A 21,962-nucleotide genomic window follows, 5' to 3' on the forward strand; every position below is an offset into this window, starting at 1 on the left:
TCAACCTAGCACTGAAATATATGGATGCTATTTGACAGTATTTCTGAGAAAAAATCAGCTGAAATGGTGGCATAGTTGCATACCTGCCAACCGTACCGATTTGGGCGGTAGTCTACTGCTTTTGACATGTTTTTATCGCCTACCGATTTAGCTGGCTTTCCCTCCCGAATTTCGTTCTTCCCAAATTATAAAAAATAAAAATGAAACTCCAGACACTGGACTCGGCTTTTAGCGGAAACCGATTGCAGCGTGTCTGTGATCCCATCATACAAACAGTCCTCTGTGTTTCTGAAAGAGAAACAACGTGCAGAGGAAGGGCAGCGTTACCCCCGGGACTGCGGTCAAGCCAGCCTCCACTTCGGAAAACACAGTCAAACCAGCCTGCCGCAGTCCCCCGGGACTGATAATAATCAGTCATCACTCCCAAATGAGTTTAGGGGAACAGAGACGAGGCATTTGTGTCCTGCAGGGTTTCCCCGTTAATATCAGTGTCTCGAAAACACATGTTGGCGACTGAAAGACATCCAGTGTTTGGTCTTTTCCGGAAGCATCCTAAAGTGTCTCAACTGAAAGAGGACCACAAACACACAACAAATATAATACAATTTTGAGATATTTATCTCCCATTCTTTCACTTTTTCTGACATTTTCAACACCAAACATGTCATTAATCTAGGGCAGTGGTTTTCAAAGTGGGGGCCGCGGCCCCCTGGGGGGCCGCCAGGGGGCGCTAGGGGGGCCTCAGAAAATTGGAGGGAAGATAAGAAAAAAAAAGGAAAGACAAAAAAAAAAATTCTAATTATTTTTTAATAAATATTTTAAATCTGATTTTTAAAAAAAAATCATAATTATAAAATATAATTTATAATAATGGAACATATAATTTGCCAGTCATCTTTCTGATTGCCTACCAGTCAAAACATCGTTCACGACGCCATGACGTCATGTTTAGACCTTGCGGTTTGCGCCATTTATCAAGCTGCTTTGCTCCTCAAGCGAGCAAGCTAGCTAGCTCAAAATGGACAGGTTTTTGACAAAGAACAGGTCAACGGAACCGACCAACAGCCCTGCTGTGGAGGACACTGCTGCAAAAAAACCTAAGAACTCCTGGCCAATTAAAATCAGAAGGTACGAGGCAGCGTACATTAAGTATGGCTTTACAGCCATACAGAAAAATGGCCATGATTGCCCGAAGTGTGTGCTCTGTCTGGAGACCCTCTCAAACGAGTGTTTAAAAACTTCGAAACTTCAGCGTCACTTGATGCAAAAACATCCGGCAGAGGCCGAAAAAACGGCAGACTTCTTCAGACGTAAAGAGGAGCATTTCGCCAGGCAATCTGCTGCATTCACACAGCAAGCTACCGTTCCCGAGCGGGCCCTGAAGGCATCATTTTTAGCTTCATACCACATTGCTCGTGCAAAAAAACCTCACACAATCGGAGAGGATTTGCTTTTACCAGCTACCAAAGACATTGTCCGAGAATTGCTTGGCGAGGATGCTGCTAAAAAAATTGACGCTGTCCCACTCTCGGACAACACCGTCAGCCGACGGATTGGTGACATGGCGCAGGACGTATCTGCTCAGCTTTTGGAGCAGGTGAGAGCCAGCGAGTACTTCGCTCTTCAACTAGATGAGAGCACAGACATATCGAATGAGGCCCAACTGCTTGTGTACATTCGATTTATTTCCCAGGAGAGATTTGTCGAGGAAATACTGTTTTGTAAAGCACTTGAAAGAAGAACCACTGGGAAAGATATTTTTCAAGTTTTGGACGATTACATCGAGTCTAACGGATTGAACTGGGCCCGCTGTGTGGGGGTGTGTTCGGACGGAGCCGCGGCAATGACCGGCAAGATCAGTGGAGTGACCGCTCTCATTAAGCAGAAAGCCCCGCATGTAGTCGCCACACACTGCATGCTCCACCGTGAGGCACTTGTCGCAAAAAGGATGGATAACGAGTTGAATCAGGTACTACAGGAGGTTGTACAAGTGGTGAATTTTATTAAAGCCCGCCCCTTGAAACACAGACTGTTTACCCTGCTTTGTAATGAGATGGGCGCCCGTTTTGAGGGGCTGCTGCTTCACTCAAACGTGCGCTGGCTGTCACGGGGCGCAGTTTTGAACCGTGTCTATGAGCTGCGGAGGGAGGTTGGAGAGTTCCTCTCTTCTGAAAAGCATCAGCTGGCAGAGCGGTTCACTGATGCAACCTGGATCCGCAAACTTGCATACATGTCAGACATTTTTCTGCATCTAAATGTACTGAACCAAAGCATGCAAGGACGTGACACGTACATACTGCAGGTGCAAGACAAAGTGCGTGCTTTTTCCAAAAAGATTATGCTGTGGTCAAACAAGCTCCAGGAGGGAGTCACAGAGATGTTCCCACTACTTCACCAGGAGCTGCTGTCATGTGATGATTTGGGCTCCATCTCTCCAATGATCCAGTCCCACCTGGAGCACCTCCAAGGATATTTTAAAGACTATTTCCCTGACCTTGAAAACACACATTTAAACTGGGTTAGGAACCCCTTTTCCCTCGGTGTCGGTTCTAGTTTGGACATAAAGTCACAGGAGGAGCTGATTGAGATGACAAACTCAGGGGATTTAAAACTAAACTTTGAGGCTCTTCCCCTGTCTAACTACTGGCTACATGTAAGAAAGGACTATCCCACCTTGGCTGACAGGGCACTGAAATGCCTTCTCCCTTTTGCAACAACTTACTTGTGTGAGTCTGGCTTTTCAACTTTAAAGGTACTCAAAACTAAACATAGAGCACGTCTACATGTGGACAATGACATGCGTATGGCACTGACAGACATTAAGCCCAGGCTTGACAGACTGTGTAGGAGCCACCAAGCCCATCCCTCCCACTAGTGTGATCACTGTCTGTCACTTCCAACACACACACACACACACACACACACACACACACACACACACACACACACACACACACACACACACACACACACACACACACACACACACACACACACACACACACACACACACACACACACACACACACACACACACACACACACACACACACACACACACACACACACACACACACACACACACACACACACACACACACACAAAAGAGAGGTTTGGTTTCTTTTTTCTGTTTTTGTATCATCAACAGTTTGTTGAAAGGTTTGTTATTCAGTGGGAATATAGTGTTGAACTTACAGAACCAAGTCAGTTTAATAGATTTTTTTTCTTTTTTGACTGAAAACTTTTGAAGACATAATGCAAGAAAGACAAAAAAAAAAAACTCTTGCATATGTAAATATATTTTCTGTAGGGTAAAATGTATTGCAACATAGTGTCTATAATAAGAAAAACATTGTGGTGGAACAAAGATGCCCTGCCATACAAATCTTATTCTGTGTTGAAAACATATTGTTAATATTATTCTCATGCTAAACAAATGTAATAATTACAGTATTGAATAGAGAATAAAAGTAACAAAAACGTTCTTAAAGTTGATGTGTGACATATTTTGTAGCATTGTTGGTGGGTTTGCAAAGGGGGTCCCCGGCCAGAAGCTAATGATTTTTGGGGGGCCTTGGCATGGAAAAGTTTGGGAACCCCTGATCTAGGGAACTACAGCAATCTGAAAGCTTGTACATTATTTATATCACACTGCAAAAACATGCAGGAAATGACTTTTTTTAAATGCAGTATTTTCTGATTTATGGCGCAAAACAAAGATATTTCTCTCTGTGCCAACCTTTGACTAATATGTCAACAACATGAAACAAGAATATGAACCTGGCTTAATCCAATGTTCACACAAGAGTTCTACATCCTGACACATCCTTCATCTACACTGTCTCAACTGAAAGAGGACCAGAAACACACACAATATAATAAAATGTGGAGAGACTTTGGGATATTTATCTCTCATTCTTTTACTTTTGGAAATTTTACAGACCAAACATGTCGTTGATGTCACTGTTTACCAAACAACCACTTCTTTCTGAATAATGCATAAAATTATGCAATATATGTTAAATATATGGTTTATACATGTAATTGCTGGGGTTCCATTTCTTCTGATTACCTAGTTTAGGCGTGCACATTTGCCACGCGCAAACCTACCTCTTTTTTTGGAAAGGTTGGCATGTATGTAGTTGCCACTGCTTTAAGTGTCGACAGCATGTTTGAACGTATTTGCAGCAGTAAATGTGGCACCTGAATTTAAATGTGCAACCTCTTTTTTTGATAGATTTTTGCATGAAATTATAATTCTTCTGAATGATATTCCTATTGACAGCTAGTTTGATGTGAACATTATGGAGAGCCAGAGAGAATAAATGAAAAACAGTGATGAAATACTATATGACAAAACAAGAATACAGTTTGAAAGGGGAGTGATTTGTAAAATATCCATAAAGAAAAATCTGCTTACAGTTCTGTTTCATATGGGTGTTGAGAGATGTATCCATATATCTCTTCATTTAGCTCTCCAAGTGCACCAGATTGATGCTTTTAACTTCAATATTTAAAAAAAAAATCTTCCCAGGGGAGCATCCCCCCAGACCCCCCTAGAGGAGGTTAGGTCCACGGTGTTTACATGGTTATTTATACAATATGTTTGCTTATGCTAACATCATAAGACAAAAGTTGGTTCCGTGTTGAGTGTAGTGAGAACGCACGCGGGGAGGTCCAAGCCAAAGCTCGCTTAGGGCCCCCATAAGTCTAGGTCCGGCCCAGCTCAAATGTATACGACCAAATAGGTTGATTCTTCCGACCCTCTAATACGACCAACCGAGTCGTTTCTTGTAAGCGAACAGTCTGCCCATGTCACGTGATCGTGAACTTTCCGAAGTGAAAACTAAAAAACATGGCGGACACTTACCTCAGGTGGTTGCTAGTAACGCAGCTCTCGTTTACTGTCTATTGATTTAGTGATATTGTACATCCATGGATATATGCAATACTCAACTAATAAACAACAGTTTGTCTTTGTTAAAACCCCCAGCGGGATTATCTCTGCAACGGGGAAGGCATAGGATTCACTTTCAACTGCATCGTATAGCTCAGCGCCACACCTCCGTAACACATGGTGCTGCTTATTTTTACCTTTTTCATGCGATTTGTCATCTATTCTAGAAAAATAATGTTTTTTTCCGGGAGTTCGAGGAAGCGTACGAGCCGTGCTTCCAGGGTTGCGAGAGCTGCGTCACCTTAGGTACTATTTATACGCAGAGAACATAAATAATCTCCGTAATATCTATTAAACTATAGACCTTACATATCCACAGGACGTAGATTCTGAAAGTAAAATATACAATTCTCGCTAGACATATAATCAAAAAGCATTATGAAGGCCAAACTATCCTACAATTTCAGATTTTCCACTGAAAAAAGCAGACTGTCCTCAAAGGTCACATGATTATGATCCGCCTGAGACAGCAGATTGTTATTACTTACTCGACCACTAGAGGTCGAAAACTTTAAAAGGTGACTATGGGTCGTAATAAGATGCTTGGACAATCGACCTTTTAGGTCGTTTTTTTTTAAGAGGACAGGCTTGTTGTCTACTACATGTGAGAAAGGGAAACTCCGGACACCTGATTAATTGAAGATTGTCCTTAAATAAATTCTCCAAAACTGCACTCCTTTTTGATAAATGTATAATCGAGTCACAATCTGAAAACACCAATCATTTGGGAAACAACAGCACGATCACACTTCAGAGGAGTGAGGTGTTTGTTTTTAAGCTCATCCTTAATTTAATGATGCCGATGGTTTGAAATAGACTGATTTTGTGAAGTTAGATTCCACTTACAGTTCAAACGCTCAGTCTCGTGGCTCTGCAGACACTGCCCTTATTGGGCCTTGAGATGTTCTTTTTCACACATTAAGTTGTGAATGACTAATGCAGGGCATATGCAGGAATCCTGAAGTCAAATGTAATACCTATTAAGACCTTTTTTAAGGCCCTTTCCATACATTTAAGAACTCATCGCCACTTTGAGTTTTAACCAGTTACATTGGCGACACACTTTACCTCACACTTACTATATACAGTATTGATTGTTCTTCCTCCTTATCTTCCAACCATTTGGACGCAAACTTGCATTTCCCCATAACGATGTTGTTTAACAATCGGCGTAAACGGACCTTCGCGCACTATCAAGCAGTGAGCGCGCGATGTGCTGTTCAGATTACATCAAATCCAACGGGATGCCATAAATAAACTACACAGAATCACACTACACACCTACGCAATGATTACATTCAGGCACACTGTAGAATACAACCTCTTTGGACAATTGTTATACTTATTGAAAACAAGCTACAAAATGTAATACCTTGGAAAATGCCGTTTAATACTTTTAAATACTTTTGAATTGCCTTAATTTTCGCTAAATTGATTTATCAACTATTAATACTTTTTAAGACCCTGCGGACACCCTGTAATGACATGGAGGTGAAATAACTTTTAGTGAGTGCTTTATATGGTTATTTTTCTCAATTCTAATAGACTTGAGTGCTTTATTATGTCTAAAGACATTACTGACATTGCTTCTAAAATTCCTGAAAAAAATGAAGCTGCATTTTCCCATCATAACAAACTGATGTGCTGAAAGAAACTTTTATTATGCTCATTTTGAGGTTACATAATTGTTTTTGTGCTTTTATTTTGACATGTTTCCATGCTTTAATGTTTTCTCATACCCTTTTCATTTGAGCCTATGCAAGCCATGTGCATGCACAAAAACCTACAAAACACATTACAGGAAGAGGGGAAAACCCTAAAAAGAAAATATGGACCCTATAAAACTAAAGCACACTGAAGGTTTTAAGGGTTATATCAATATTATATTCCACACATCGTAGCTGGTGTGACGTGAACTTTAAAATTAATCATGTTATTATTAGTTACCGTACATTGTTTTCTTTAATCAATGTTTATTTATTTCTGACACAAACAACATTTTCTGAGCCATATTTTAGCTTGATCCCACATTGGTTATCGAAACTCTTTCAAAACGCTCCTGCTCATCTCAGGCATGTCGATACCTCCCTGTGAGAGATGGTTTTGATTCGGTAACCTTGTGTAAAAAATATGTTATCTGCTTTGCACCAAACCCCAGGCTGTTTTAATAGCAGTTAGATATCTCACATTTTTCATTGTATTACATGACGCACTAAAACAGCGGGGAATGTGAATTATAGGATGCCAACGGATGGGAAGGGATGACATGTAAATTGGAAAAATAAACAACTAAAATACAACCTGTAAGGCATGCAGAGACATTTACATACAGTAATCACATGAAGTGTTATTAGGGGGGGGACATATACAGTGTGGAATTGTTTGAGTTACAGTATACAGCTAAATGGATTACTGTGGATTTACTGCATAAAGTATATTATTTACATAGGAAATACAAATCAATGGGCCTCATGCAGGTAGTGACATACTGTATACAAATATATTTCCTCTGATTTTGTTCGTGCCCAAGCTTTGTTCTTATTATATTATTGATTTATGTGATTCACCAATGTCTTACAGCCCACTCTCTTCAGTCTACATACAAATGACACGACTTTGCAAAGGCGTGCAATAGATACGCAGAAGTCCGATTTTGCGTGCATATGATACTCCCACGTTACGTTTGTTATGAACGTATCTTAAATGCGTTTATTTTCTACATATCTTTGCCATTTATTTAACCATAACCCAATAAGCTGCTGTGTCGTTTATTACACCGCAAACATTAAAACTGTCATTGGAACGGTGATCAAGCCTGAAGCCACAGAGCTCTTTATTTTAATGTTTGAGGTGCAATATCAGCGTATCATATGCACGAAAAATTGGACTTCTGCGTATCTATTGCACGCCTTTGCAAAGTCGTGTCATTTGTACGCAGACTGTGAGACCGGGTTGCTTATTTTTGTCCTTCTCTTATAACAGTCAAAATTGTGGTCGAAAGCACTCTTTGATGGATCTGTTAGTTATTTTCCAATTACATATACAGTAAGAAGCATTTCCTTATTCTCTAAATCCATTATTTAGTTCTACCTTATAATGATTAATACCATAACAATGAAATCCATAATGCTTTGCAAAACGATTGTTTTGTGTGGTGGTACAGACTGTTTCAGAGGCTTTGAATGGACTCAGCAGATCACATTTTAAGGAGTTTTATCCACCGACAGAAGAAGAAATTGAACAAGGCACTCAAGGAAAGATTTCTAAATATTATAAAATTGGTTTCAAAGAAATACAATTGTTGTTCTTTTTGCCAATTGAAATGCCACTTTTAGCTGTTGTATAAGTCTGTATGTTCTCATAATCCTGTTTTAAGAGAACTAACATGTGATTTTCAATCAATCCGGCACAAAGGGCTTACACAAATGTGTGAAACCAGGTCATGTGTCTATAAGCAGGGATAAAAAAGCAGATACAAACAAATACAAATTGGCCTTCGTCTTCCATTATCAGCACTCCTGATGACTCCCGCGAGTCTCGGTGGCTCATACACTCAGAGGTTGATGTCATGAACCGTTTAAACTGAAGCTGCACAGAGACCCATCAGTGTGTTAAATGTGTGCTGGGAACAGATTTAGAAGATTTAGGGTAATGGAATAATCACTGTGAAGGAGCACGGTGGAGCGGAGTCATGCGAGACTAGTTGTGGCGACCTTGAATTTCGTCAATACAATCAACTGAGTCTATCTCTCACAAAACAACACATTGCGTGTTGCCTTTCACACAAGTTCAAATCAAACCCAATCCCTCTTCTGATTACAATGCATAGATTTTATACCAGACAGCGGTGAATAAAGACAATAACAGTGACGGAGCTTGGAAAATATAGACAAAGATCAAAAGGAGCAGAGTGACTTAATGTGTTGTAAAGGAAGAAAAAAAGCGTTGAAATCGGCTCGATTCCACAGCCCTTATCTCCGCGAGAGATATGTTAACCTTTGAAGTCCTTTTACAGTCATTATGAGCAGAGCTGAGACATGTTCCACACATGATTAGCTGATATTAGGTGTACCTAGGGCCATGTGCATAGTGCAGTGCATACATACACGGCTGTTTTGGCCATGTCATTTTGTAGATGTGTATCTGTGATGGAAGCTGTCTGAGTGGTATGTCATTGTGTTGTCACTGAGGAGTCGATAGAGCCGCTGGGAGCGACAGAGACACGCAGGAGTGGGGGGGCAAAAGCGTGTGGGTGGCCATGGAGGTGAAAAGGTCAGCTCAGTCCTCACCCACTGGTCCTAATAGAGTATCTGTTTTTCTCAATCAACAGGGACTGTGTAGGAGTGACTGGAGGGCAGCTTTACCACTCAAAGACAGACACACACACCCACCCACCCACCCACCCACCCACACACACACACACACACACACACACACACACACACACACACACACACACACACACACACACACACACACACACACACACACACACACACACACACACACACACACACACACACACACACACACACACACACACACACACACACACACACACACACACACACACACACACACACCTTCTCTCCAACACTAATTTCATGCTTTCACCATCTTTCCTTGTTGCTTGTTTTCCACCTCTGTCTCCCCCGCCCCTCCTACTCTCTACTTCTCGGAGTTGGATTTGTGATCTAAGATCAGTGTGGCCGTAATGCCCTTCTCAGTAGACTGACAGATGATACAGCCTGCCCTTTGGGTTCCAGTCGGAATGGCTACAGATCAATACCCGAGCTGGTTGCCTGTCAGCATTCACACAAACATGTATGCTCCCTTACAGAACGCACACACACACAAGGCATCCAAGTGCAAAAGCTAGCATCAAAGCTCATCTGAGCCGGCTGGCATTTACCGGTACAGGACCTGGATGTGAGCAACACAGCATGGGGGGACATTCCCGGGATAGTTCCCGGCCTGGAGGGGCAGCGGGGTTGGAGGATGACGCAGCTAGAGGAATTCTGCTTACAGATTCCCCTGACCCTGCCGGCTGGTTAAATTAAGCGCTTTGGATGGACTGGCTGACTGGGCAGACAAAGCAACTGGTTGAAGGAACAATCAAAAGGTTGGAGTGTCTGTAAGGAGTGTGTGTGGCAACGTAAACCCTGTAGGAATAGTGTGTGTGTGTTGTCATTTATGAGTGACACCTTATTCTGTGGTGCTAATTGTGGTTTTGGTGAGGCTTCATTAGCATTCAACATAACTGCATTTGGCTAATTTCCTTTTCTTTCTATATCAAGGAAATAAGTAGAAAATATGTAAAATGATTGAAAAAAAGACTAATAACGCTGCGGATATTAATTGATTACTGGTATAAGTTAACTTCTTGCCTTTTTACATAATATGATGTGGTTATTTAACACCTGGACTGAATAAAAGGTTAGGATGGATTCTTTTTTTCCAATAGACTTCTGATGAGTTCCTCAACATCAGACTCCACTCAGGCACACAGGCGAAGTAATTACTTTCCTGGGTGGAGGAATTAGAAATCTCTCTCACTCCCAAACATCATTCTCTAGCGCTTTATTAGAAAACGCCAATGACATACAAATGTTGTGAACACTTTAGAGGCATCCTTAAGAGACCGTTACTCATATTTATGGTTTTATTCTTCATTTATATTCATTCAGAGAGCAGATCATCATATTGCATTGTTACGAGACAACCAATTCATACACCATACATGCAAGCACACATGCAAATAGTTGCATACAAAATGCAACAATGTTTACAATACAATCCTTTGGGGAGAAACCAATTTCATGTCAAATGGAGGCTCTTGGGTACCCAAACTGAATTGTTCATCCATTCTAAATATACAGTGCTTCTCTCTGCAGGCTCACACAATCTTGTAAATAAATGACCTATGTAAATAAACTTTCTCTAAGATGGAGCCTGTATTGCCATCATTCCGTTGTGTATTGCATCACTGATCACTCCCCCATGAATAAAAATAACAGATGTACAATATAAATAATAGAACCACATATTTGACACTCAGAATTACAATGACAGCCCCCACACTCAACGTGTCTGCCACCTCCCTCTCTCGCCAAGCAGGCGGTAATTTATTGCCCCTCCGCCATTGCAGAGTCAATCAATAGCCAATTAAAGACAGACAAATAAGTTCTCCAGTGGCCACCATCGCTGTTTGGCCAGGGAAATGAATATGTAAATGTTTCTCTGGCGGAAAGCATCAGTCAGTATCTTTCAGCGAGCACAACAGGAGGGATATCAATAACACCCACCACACGCCCCTACACCTCCAAGTACTAGTCTGCAAGGCCACTAATGGTCAGAGAGGCCCTAAGGATCTTTTACCCGAGGCTGGAAGGTTGAGAAACCTACAAGTGTGCCCTTGTCCGTCAATATGAGTTAATGATATATGCCAGATGAAGGGCAGCAAGGCCATAATTATTGATGTAAAGAAAAGGAACACTTTATTAAACCTTTTTATTTTTGCCAATTGTTTCACTCGGTTTTTTTTTTACACAAAAATATGTATATGTATTTATTGAGAGATGTTAGATTGAGAGACCGCACATGGATAGGCGCCTGGAGCAGTTGGGTTGTTGGTGCCTTGCTGAAGGCAGTATCCCGGGGGCTAAGAGAAAACAATCCAGTTACCACTCCACAACCCTGAACCGACGGAGGTCCTGTTCCTATCGAAGTCCCCACTAACTGAGCTACTGACGCCCAGCAAGCAACATATACACTGCTGAACAGCCAGGTTGCCAAATGCTCTGTTGTCGTTTTTTAGCCCTAATTGCACATTTAATCACACTGAGCACTAACCTCACAGGCGTCATGGTCCCACTCTTTCTTAATCAGTCTTTTTCTGCTTCACAGAAACTCTTTAAAACCTTCCAAGGTGAGAAAGAGGACCATCGGGAAACAACTGGTTCCAGTGATGTAGATATACATACAATCCCTGACAATCTTAAGGAGATGTGAAAATAGCCACAGTATGGAGATATCAAAGTCAGAGCCAAAACACAATAGCTTCCCTGCTGCTGTGCAAACATGCAAAACATTGTGGCTACTTTGCATTATATTGTGTTGCTATGTCATTAATATGCTTTGATATGCAATTCAATTAAATACAAATGATGATAAACATAATTACTTGTTAATCCTGTATGTACAATATAAATCTTAATTAAAGCTTAGGATGAAATGAGATCCACAGTATTGCACATTTATTTAAAAATATGTTCAGGATGTCTGTTATGTGCTGCCAATACTATAATTAATGCAGCGAAACAAAAACAAAGATGGCCCCATTAACAGTATATTGATTCTTCAAGGAGAAAATCACTTTATTTTCAAAAAGGACTAATTAAATGAGGCTATACTTAAAACCATTAAAGTGTTAGTGGAGTGCTGGTGCATTAAGAAAGCACTGTACTGAAGTAGCATTTGGCGTGCCTCACCCCCCTCATTTATCTGATTAGCTGTGAACAAATAATAACGAACATGAAGAGTTCATTCTGTACGGTCAGCACATTTACTTCGGATATAGACTATTAAGTGGTAACACTTCTGTACTTTTGTTTAATTGAGTACACTTATGAAAGCAGAGCACCTTCTATCTTTATGTTGTGCTATTTTGTTTTTATAAACCAATTATTTCCGAACAGAGGTACTTGTAACCCAGATGGGGACAGGAAGTGAGTTTGCATGACACCATTGCAGAGTGAAATAACTAGTATGAACACATTTTGATTTAATTGAAAGCAGTTAAAGTGACAGCTGTTACACCTGAACATGTGAAACTGCGCGGAGGAGTTTAAATAGTGAGAAAAAAGCATCAAATAAATGGTTAGCTAGAAAGTAATCGTTGTTAACAAAAAGTTACAGTTGAAATAGTTAGCAAATTACATACTGATGCCTCTTTCAATGGAAACTCCTCTAGAAACAGTGAAACATGTATTGAGGGCCAGAGCAGCACATATAGTAATCAACCCTGCCGAATGTAAAGCGTTGCAGTGTAAGAGATGCACTGTAGACGTGAGAGCGTGATGTGCAACACACAAAACCTGGACCCTTTCAGTCCTAACCCCCTGTGAATAATCTCGTTCCGTGGAACTTTCCACCTCCATACGGGGCCTCTTGAACACTCATCCCCCTGCATGAATAGCATTGCAGCCTCTCTCGCTCTCTCCCCATCTCTGTCCCTCTCGCGCCACACATTCCTCTTTCTACTACCTCTGCCACCACAGGCGCTGTCCAAGAGCCTGACAGTTCAGCCCTGCTTTGATCTCAAGGCACAGGTTATCTATTGCCTCGCTAATTTTAGTTAGCCCCTTTAAGCTTCTCTTCTCTTTGAAGAGCAGGTACCATGCAGCAGGGAGTCCTGGGTGTTTATCAGTGTGGCCCCTTACACTTCCAGGGAAAAGGGATTCACCCTCACATCTACAAGGGGCTACTGGAATCTGGACAAGATTATCCACCTAGCTACATCTTAATAAAGTCCCAGAGCATAGCAATCCGAGGTGCAACAGTGTGAGATAAAGTGGTTTTCCATCAGATGGGTTTGATTGTTGAATAAATATAAACACGTACAGTAAGGACCAATACACATGAGGATATGGAGGAGGATTGTGTGGAATCCTGTTGGGTAATTAGAGGCAGGCAGTTTCATTTTGCTGTGATTTAAACAGATTGCCGTAGCAGATGGAGGACGGGTGTGGCAGGTACAGTCTTACCTTTCTTAGGAGGATGAGAAGTAAGAGGAGAGGCTGTCCGCACCTCAAGCTTGGGAGAACAAGAGTCTGAAAAAAAAAAACAGTCAGTCAGTCATTTTCTCAAACATTTGTGTTTAAAATATTGTTATTTTCATCTCATAAAAACAGGAAGTTAAGACTTTATATCTAAATAGATCAGTTTTTTAAATCAAACTTAAGCATCCACTGCCCATCTCATGTTTGTTTACAGCAGATACTTTTATTTCTGGGCCAGCTGTTCTGAGTCTCCCTCAAGACAATATGGCCCTTCGACTCTGACCTTGCTTGCTCAAACAGAAGGCCACGTAACAACACGAGCAAGAGGCAACCTGTTATAGGTGAAAGGGCGCATGTCCCACCTATGTGGCAGTCACATATGTTATTCCCTTTTCTTCATCATCCAATGCTTTTTTTGTTCAGCACACTTCTGAGATCAAACACGCGCAGGAGTACACAAAACACACGGGGCACAAAGCCGATGAAAGCTACACACAGAATATCAGAGCGCTGTTCCTGCTCTCCAGCATGAATGATGGTTCTCCAGGACCACCTTCAGATGAGAGGACCAGGAGGTGTCTGCAGGCTGATTTAGCACCTCAATCTCCTACGAGAGGGGTCACTTTTCTCACTCCAGGATGACTTACGAGGGCAGAGTCGCTGCTTTAGTTTCCATTTTATTGTGAGGAATGGTGGCTAAAGTTTGCCTCTATCTGTTCAAAGCTCAAAGAGGCCACCGCTGGTGCCAAAGGGGCTATTTCTGTATGTCAATGTCATGTTCTCTGCAAGGAGAGCAGTTTTACTTCTATATGTCTCCAATTTCTTTCACATTCCATTGAAGGTTAATCTTTCTGAGATTTGAAATGTTCATATCTATACGCAGGAAGGAGGAGCGGCTCTGGGGGACCATGCAAAGTCAATTCAAGCCTAACATCTGAGGCTTCTGAGTTTCATTGATAGGAAGTAATAAGCACACACTGTTTCCTACTAGTCAGGTGTGAACCTCTCGATGATAGCCATGACGTCAATTGTCTTACTTTGATTTTGTCCTCATCTTTTCAGAACCTCTTTTCATGACCAACACATTTATTGTATGGAGGCAGTGACACGACTGAATGATTTGGCTTCAGGGTTTTCAATTTCAATCAAAAGATAAAACGTCAAAAGACCTAAGGTGAGTGAGGAGAGTGGAAAGCATTGCGAGGCTGCTTGTGCAGGAAAAACGGGAGACAGGAACAAAAAGAAGGTAAGCAGTGAGGGGAGAATGAGAATAGTGATTGTGTGGCAGGAGATGAGGATTGATAGATAATAAAAGGGAACAGAGGGATAGCAAGAGGACGAGAGGAAAACACAGAGGGATCAATAGAGCTGGACCACGCCAACCATTATACAGAACTAACTAGAGAGTGACACAGCAGACAAGAACAAGACAGTTGGTTCCTCCCATTAGCAGGCAGAATTAATTAGGACTCCACTATGTAGCAGGACAAATATAATTACATTACATCATGAGTCCTCATTATTACGAACTCGCTCACATCCTGTTACCCTGGGGACTGAGGACAGCCAACTGGACAGCCAACTCTAAACAGTCACCACGGAAAAAAAGACAAGATGGCTGTCAGCATTCATTTAGCACAACACTAGGAGGAAAGCATTTCCACAGTAAGTCACACTCCGGAGATAGATGTTGAATTCTGGTCGTCAGGCATCACACAGCGGAGTTAGTAAAGTTCCTATAGCTATAAACAGAGTGTAATTTGGCTTGAGATGTAATCACTCCATATGAGCTATATTTACCATCTGTGGCCTTTTACCCTGTTTGTGTGTGTATAGAGCATGTGGAGCATGTGTGTAGAAGTGAATTTGAGGCACCGTGAGGTCCCCCAGCAAACATGATGATAGCTAGTTATCTGGGGAGACATATGTGAGATTCTGCTTTACACAGTGGGCACAACGAGTCTTTTAACCGCTTTGTGGGTGTTTGCATGGTAGCATTTAAACACAATTCCTCACGATCCAACGGGAGAAAAAGGAAGACCTTGGCATTCCAACACACACACAGTCCTCTGTTGTCGCGGATGAGACGAATCAAGAATGAAAAGAAATCGAGTTTTACACTCGGAGGAACACTTAACGCTCTCAAGGTGTCATTTATTTTTCTCTCCACAATACAACAATAGGTGACCTTGCAATGAAAACAAATGATAACCTTGTTTTAGTAAGAAAGCGAGCAGAGAGGCGTTGAAAAGCCGATCCTGTGCTGTGTGTGGTAATGGGGTATCATTTGCCTCATGGGAGAGAGCAGAGCCCTGCAGCTGTGGCGCACACAGAGCTCACACAGCTGTGAATGAGACGGTGTCGGCCAGCGCTGGCACACATCGGCAAGTCAGCCGACAACGACTGGCTTTCCTCTCACTGAGGGGGACAAGTGTTTATGAAACACAGCGCTGCAGGCCGGACAAGGGTGGAGAACTTGTTGTGCAGAATAGAGTGCTGCAGTGTGTCTGTAAGCTGAGCAGTTCTATCGACTAAAAGCAATGGGGGATTTTCCATTGGATTTTTGGAAATTGTAGAAAATAAGTAACAAATAACTTATTAACCCGTAATAACTCTTTATATTATACTTAAATATTTTTTGTTCAGCAGTTTAATCTCCTTTTTTATAACAACTTTTGGGGATGTTTTGAAGAGTTAATGCAATCGCGCATTATGGTAGCATGGCTTCACGTCAACATGGTAAAGGCCGCTGAAACTCATTTCCAGGTTTAAGGACTTATTCTTGCACCACACTATTTCTCTGGATAGTAATAGTGATCAGAATGAATCTTAGTATAAAAAAAAGTATAACACTAACCCTTTACATTCTGTAAGACATACGACAACCTCTGTACTCAGACCTTTGCAGCAGAGAGGGAAAAAATGATAACGTGAATTTATACACATATATTTAAAAAAGATGGATCCAGGAGGATATCAAGCAGCTTCCAGATGTTGTTAACAAAAACAATAACTATAAAATATGTCTAATAAAAAGAGAGTAACAATAACAATTAGACAGTCATAAAAATAGACAATTGTCTGACAATAGCACTTCGGGGCATGTTTTTCAGGCGCCTCATTAGATTAATTTCATTCATTCTTTATGTAGCGATGCCAAAAATCCAGTTGCAAAGCATTTACTGTAATGAGTGTGAATCAGGCTGTTTAGGCTTGTTTTGTGAGCTTTGCTGTGCCTCAATGAATCATGCCATCCTCGGTTTAACACCCTGTAAGGATTATGTTCTGCTAAAAGTATGCCATCCATTCCACACCCAATCTGCTTTCCTGCACATATGGGGACACAAGGCTTAATTTGTGTTCTGTGTGCAGTTTGGTATGTAACAGTGATATTGAAGTGACAGAACATGGAATGGCTCGCATTCAGGTAAAATTAGTGTATCACTCCTTAGCTGACAGGCTATTCAATGTTTCTTTGCCAAGCCTTGAGGTTCCAACCATTGCCTCACAGCCCTGCATGTGTGAAGGTGGGAATAAGAAATCTACCGTGTGCTGCAGTTGCCATACTGCTGACTCTGCTGGGTTAACACAACCCTTCGGGTAACCAGAAGACCATCATCTTTAAAAAATAACTCATACCTTCCCCCCTCTCCCCCCTTCTCTCTATTCCTCCATAAGAAGTTTGCGCCTAACAGCTGTCCCTCCATATCTGTCTTCTCAGATCAATCTCTTCCTCATCCCTGTGCCCTCTCTTCTGCCCCTGAAAACATTTCTCAAGCCAAACTGTTTCCCCACACAAAATGTTGTCCTGACTTAATCCCGCTATAAAGTGCTGAAGGGGGGGGGGGGGGGGGGGGGGGGGGGGGGGGAACTTCCATTTCCAAATCCACGACAGCTGCACCGGTAAGACCGAGACTCTCGGTCCCTCGTCTCTTTGCATTGTCGTCGTGCCTCGGTCTCGCCTCTTCACGCTATCGCTCATAGTGGAATGGGGGCATGAAGGGAATGACGCCTCGGCCCAGGAATGCTGGAAAGGAGCCAAATCAGATCCCCTTCCATGGAGTGAACAAGCAGCGTGGATGCAACAATCACACACACACACTGGCTGTACTTTGCTGTACAGTACTTCCAGACCCATTGAAGCCACACCACATCCATCGGATATCTGCCTGACTATGGCACGGGGACATATGAGAGGGAATTCCTGTGTAATTTAAGACAGTTGGCAGCCAGGCCAAGCTCTGATTGCAGGCTAATGTGAGTGGGAGTCTAGTTGGGCGGGGGCTACTGTAGTCTCTGGCAGCGAGCCAAAGTGTGTGGCATTGCTGAGTGATGAGATACACGCTTTGAGGTTCCCGCAGAAGCTGAATCATAGGAAGCAGGACAGAATTCATTGGACAGCTTTACCATGCAATTACTTCCTACATGGAGAGTGAAAAAATCTGTCAGCATAGCTACAGTTCAGAGAACATCCTGAATTGCAACAGTAACAGAGAGGAAATAGAGCACAGGCTGTCAAAGGGCTAAGATTGTAATAATTGACTTGTTTCTGTTTGGCTTGATGGTCCATATTTAAATTTACAATTTCCGTCTTCACACATGAATAAAGCAATCATTGGCTTCAACAGTTCATTACATTACACTGAGTCACAATTTGTCTTATCTTCCTTAATAGACAATTTTAGATGACAATAACTGCCTCTACTCTTAAATTACTTGTGTTTTGTTGCCTACCATGCATCCCTTCAAAGGCATGCATAGCGGGTGTTAAAAAGAGTTTGGGGGTCAGCAGTGGGTCAAGGTTCATGTTGTGCTGGTGAAGAAGAGTTATGACATCTCTGCTCTATCTCATCAGCCGGACTGTCAGCTCAAACAACATCATTTATCTTTGAAAAGCCCTGTCGTTGAACACGCAACACAATGGGTGGGCAAATCATCACTACGGCTGCACGACTATAACACTTACCCTTCACAGAGACGAGTGCAGAATGGGCCACAAATTGAGCGTACATGAAGTATGGGCCACGGGCCAACGTTTGTAATATGGCTGGTCGGAGTAATAAACCCTACAAACCACGGAGGGTTTGAAAGGCATGTTTTCTTCTTTTAATTGCTCAAATACATTATTCCACAGGGATGATAGGAGCAAAAAACAACCCTGAAATTATAATGGGTTCAGATTATCACTTTTAAGGTCAGTCTTTTTCTAGATGTGCGGTGTGTTTATCTGTTTGGGCCTGTGTGTGCGTTGAATTGCAGATCAGATGTGGGTTCCTCCACAAAGCAAAACACTTGAACTGGAGCCAAAATAAATTGAAGTAACGTAATTAAAAACTTGGAGATTCTCCCCAAAAAAAGCACAAAACACAAACAACGACAGGGAATAAAACTTGAACAGAGATTTTTATGGTTAGCTGGCCTGACAAATTGGTTGAAAACATTTCACGGAAAGCAAACAATAACTTTTTATTTACAAAAGAAAGCTTAGCCTTCAAAACTGCCTTTAAGGGTTTGCTTCCAGCAGGATATCTAGTGCCCGGGGAACAGATGGCTATCTCATTGGGGAAACATGTGGCGCGGAGCGAAGAGCATTAGAAGAAGAGGGAGATACTGTATGAGGAGCCCTCGGGCAGGCTTGTTGTGATTATCGACGATTAGCCCCTCATTGGGCAAAGAAAGGAAAACTAATCTCCGAACATGAACACTGGCCTGTACACCCCGCAGCAAGGTTCTGCTTTGTCATCAAGACAGTAAGAGCTGCTTAAGAGCTAAATGCTTTGCATTCCCCCTTTTTTTGACACTTAGGTTGAGCAATCTAATTTAACTGCCCTGAAACAATACTGCCTTCTGAAGCTTACGGTTGTATAATTGTGGTTAAGATAATGTCAAAGATGATGTTTGCGTTGTACGTATGCTCTTTTGAGAGAGGAGTCAAATATTAAGTAATCCCTGAGGATTGACCCCCATTTAGGGGTTAGGAACAACAAGTTCTCCAACTCATACGACCAAATCTGCAGATTGTTCTGGCCCAATTATTACGACCAAATACTGTATGTCGTTTGTTCAAGCGCTTAATACGTCCTATAATTACGTTTTAAAGTTTTCGCCCTCTAGTGCTCCCGTTGAATGCAAACTTACAGATTGTCGTTTATTCACAAATAACCCTCTCTGTAAAATCCTAAATTGTATGATAGTTTGGCCATTAAAACGCTTTTTGATTAGATTTCTAGCGAGAAGTGTATATTGTACTTTTAGAATCCACGTCCAGCCAATATGTAGGATCTTTTGATAAATATTACGAAGACGATTTGAGGTATGCGGCAGCCTCCATGTAAAGTTACGGGTTGAAAACAGTATTTCCGGTCTCTACGTTTTCATAATAAAACCAATTTTCAAATGATTTAACAGTGATATCTGCAGTAATCATCAACTAAAAAACATCAGTTTATCCTTGTTAATTATATGACATTTATTGGTTTAAATTGTGTACAATGCTGTTTTGTTTTTCCCATAGGTTTTTCTCTTTCGATTCTGACAGACAAATGTCTTTTTTCAGAGGTTTTGATAGGCTAAAACATCGCCGCAATGCATGTCGGGATATGGTGTTTATCCGATATGAAATCGAAAAAACATTTGTTTTTAAATAAAATAATACTTCATTCCGAGTGTGCTTGCTTTTCTCTTTGGAAGTCATCACATAACGGCATTGTAATACACGGTTCAGCTGAATTAAATATTACATATCTGCCGTAGATGTTTATTTATAGAGCCCTGATGAGAAGACCTTTTGACAAACTGTAAGAAATGCCGCCAAAACTGAATATGTGACGTGGATCATAAATATATCAGCAACTAAACAACATCTTCCATTTATTTTCACACAATACGTCTCCTTGCAGTATCAACACTACTTCGGCTGACTTTTATATTTGATCCAATTGGTATATAGGTTATATTTACACCATAATGGTGCACAGCTGATAGAAAGGGATTTTTTTGTAGTTTTTAAAGATATTATTTACTACCTTTCCAACTCCTCATGCAGTTGACTGTTACAGGTCTATACTGGTTCATGGTACAATGCATAAGCTTCAAATCGAGAGACTGAAACTGTGTTTTCCTTTACCGTTCTGTTTTAATTTCACAATAAAGTTAATAGTCATAATTATGTTTGATATTATTATGTTTTATTAACTACATCACTGGTTTTTAACCCGTGCCACCTAGTGGTTAAATCAATCAATCAATCAATGTTTACTTATATAGCCCAATATCACAAATGTTACATTTGTCTCAGTGGACTTCACAGTTTGTACAGAATATCAGTATGACAATACGACACCCTCTGTCCTTAGACCCTCACATCGTACAAGGAAAAACTTCCAGAGAAAACCCACAGTTTAAAGGGAAAAATGGGAGAAACCTCAGGGAGAGCAACAGAGGAGGGATCCCTCTCCCAGGACGGACAGACGTGCAATAGATGCCGTGTGTAAATTGAAAAGATAATACATTTGCAACATAGGTAGTCCAAATGTTTGGAAATGCTTGTGTGTATAATAGGAAGATGAATCCACGAGTATATCCATCCAGGACTTATGATCCAGGACCACAGCCACGACTCAAGATCCAGGACTCGCAATCCATGACACAAGACCGCAGGATCATCCATGACTCCGGATCCCGGCGTATATAGACACCAAAAAGAAAGAAATTTGGGGAAGCTGGGTTAATCGGAACATGAGAGTACACAGGTATAGACAGAGAGAAGGAAGAAGTAAGATGTCCCCCGACAAACTAAGCCTATATCAGCAAAACTAGGGGCTGAATCTAATCAGCCCTAACTATAAGCTTTATCAAAAAGGAAGGTCTTAAGCGCACTCTTAAAAACGGATAGGGTGTCTGCCGTCCGAACACAAACTGGAAGCTGATTCCACAAAAGTGGAGCTTGATAAGAAAAGGCTCTGGCTCCCATTGTACTTTTAGAGACTCTAGGAACAACCAACAACCCTGCATTCTTGGAACGCAATGCCCTAGTAGGACAATAGGGTATAATGAGTTCTTTAAGGTAAGATGGCGCCTGCCCATTAAGGGCTTTGTAGGCGAGAAGAAGAATTTTAAATTCTATCCTGTGTTCTATAGGGAGCCAGTGTAAGGCAGCCAGAACAGGAGTAATGTGGTCCCTTTTCCTAACTCTGGTTAGTACACGAGCTGCAGCATTTTGAAT

The 21,962-nt window shown here is 41.5% G+C and overlaps 2 protein-coding genes across 5 annotated transcripts in view; one reads left to right on the forward strand and one right to left on the reverse strand.

Moving 5' to 3' along the window:
• The window catches only part of tspan9a (tetraspanin 9a), a 211,111-nt gene that overhangs the window by 137,928 nt on the left and 51,221 nt on the right, over positions 1–21,962 (reverse strand). For all 4 annotated transcript variants that reach the window (XM_079680012.1, XM_079680011.1, XM_079680010.1 and 1 more), the window contains one exon: positions 13,724–13,789. The gene's annotated coding sequence lies outside the window, so the exon portion shown is untranslated. The remainder of the gene's footprint in view (positions 1–13,723; positions 13,790–21,962) is intronic.
• On the forward strand, positions 1,019–14,380 carry LOC307038769 (zinc finger BED domain-containing protein 5-like; the record flags this gene model as incomplete). Its single annotated transcript, XM_079680448.1, has 2 exons — positions 1,019–2,653; positions 14,162–14,380. The coding sequence occupies 2 exons, from the start codon at positions 1,019–1,021 to the stop codon at positions 14,378–14,380; spliced, it is 1,854 nt and encodes a 617-aa protein (XP_079536574.1).

This window comes from Notothenia rossii, assembly GCF_949606895.1.
Source record: "Notothenia rossii genome assembly, chromosome: 5".
Classification (NCBI taxonomy): Eukaryota; Metazoa; Chordata; class Actinopteri; order Perciformes; family Nototheniidae; genus Notothenia; species Notothenia rossii.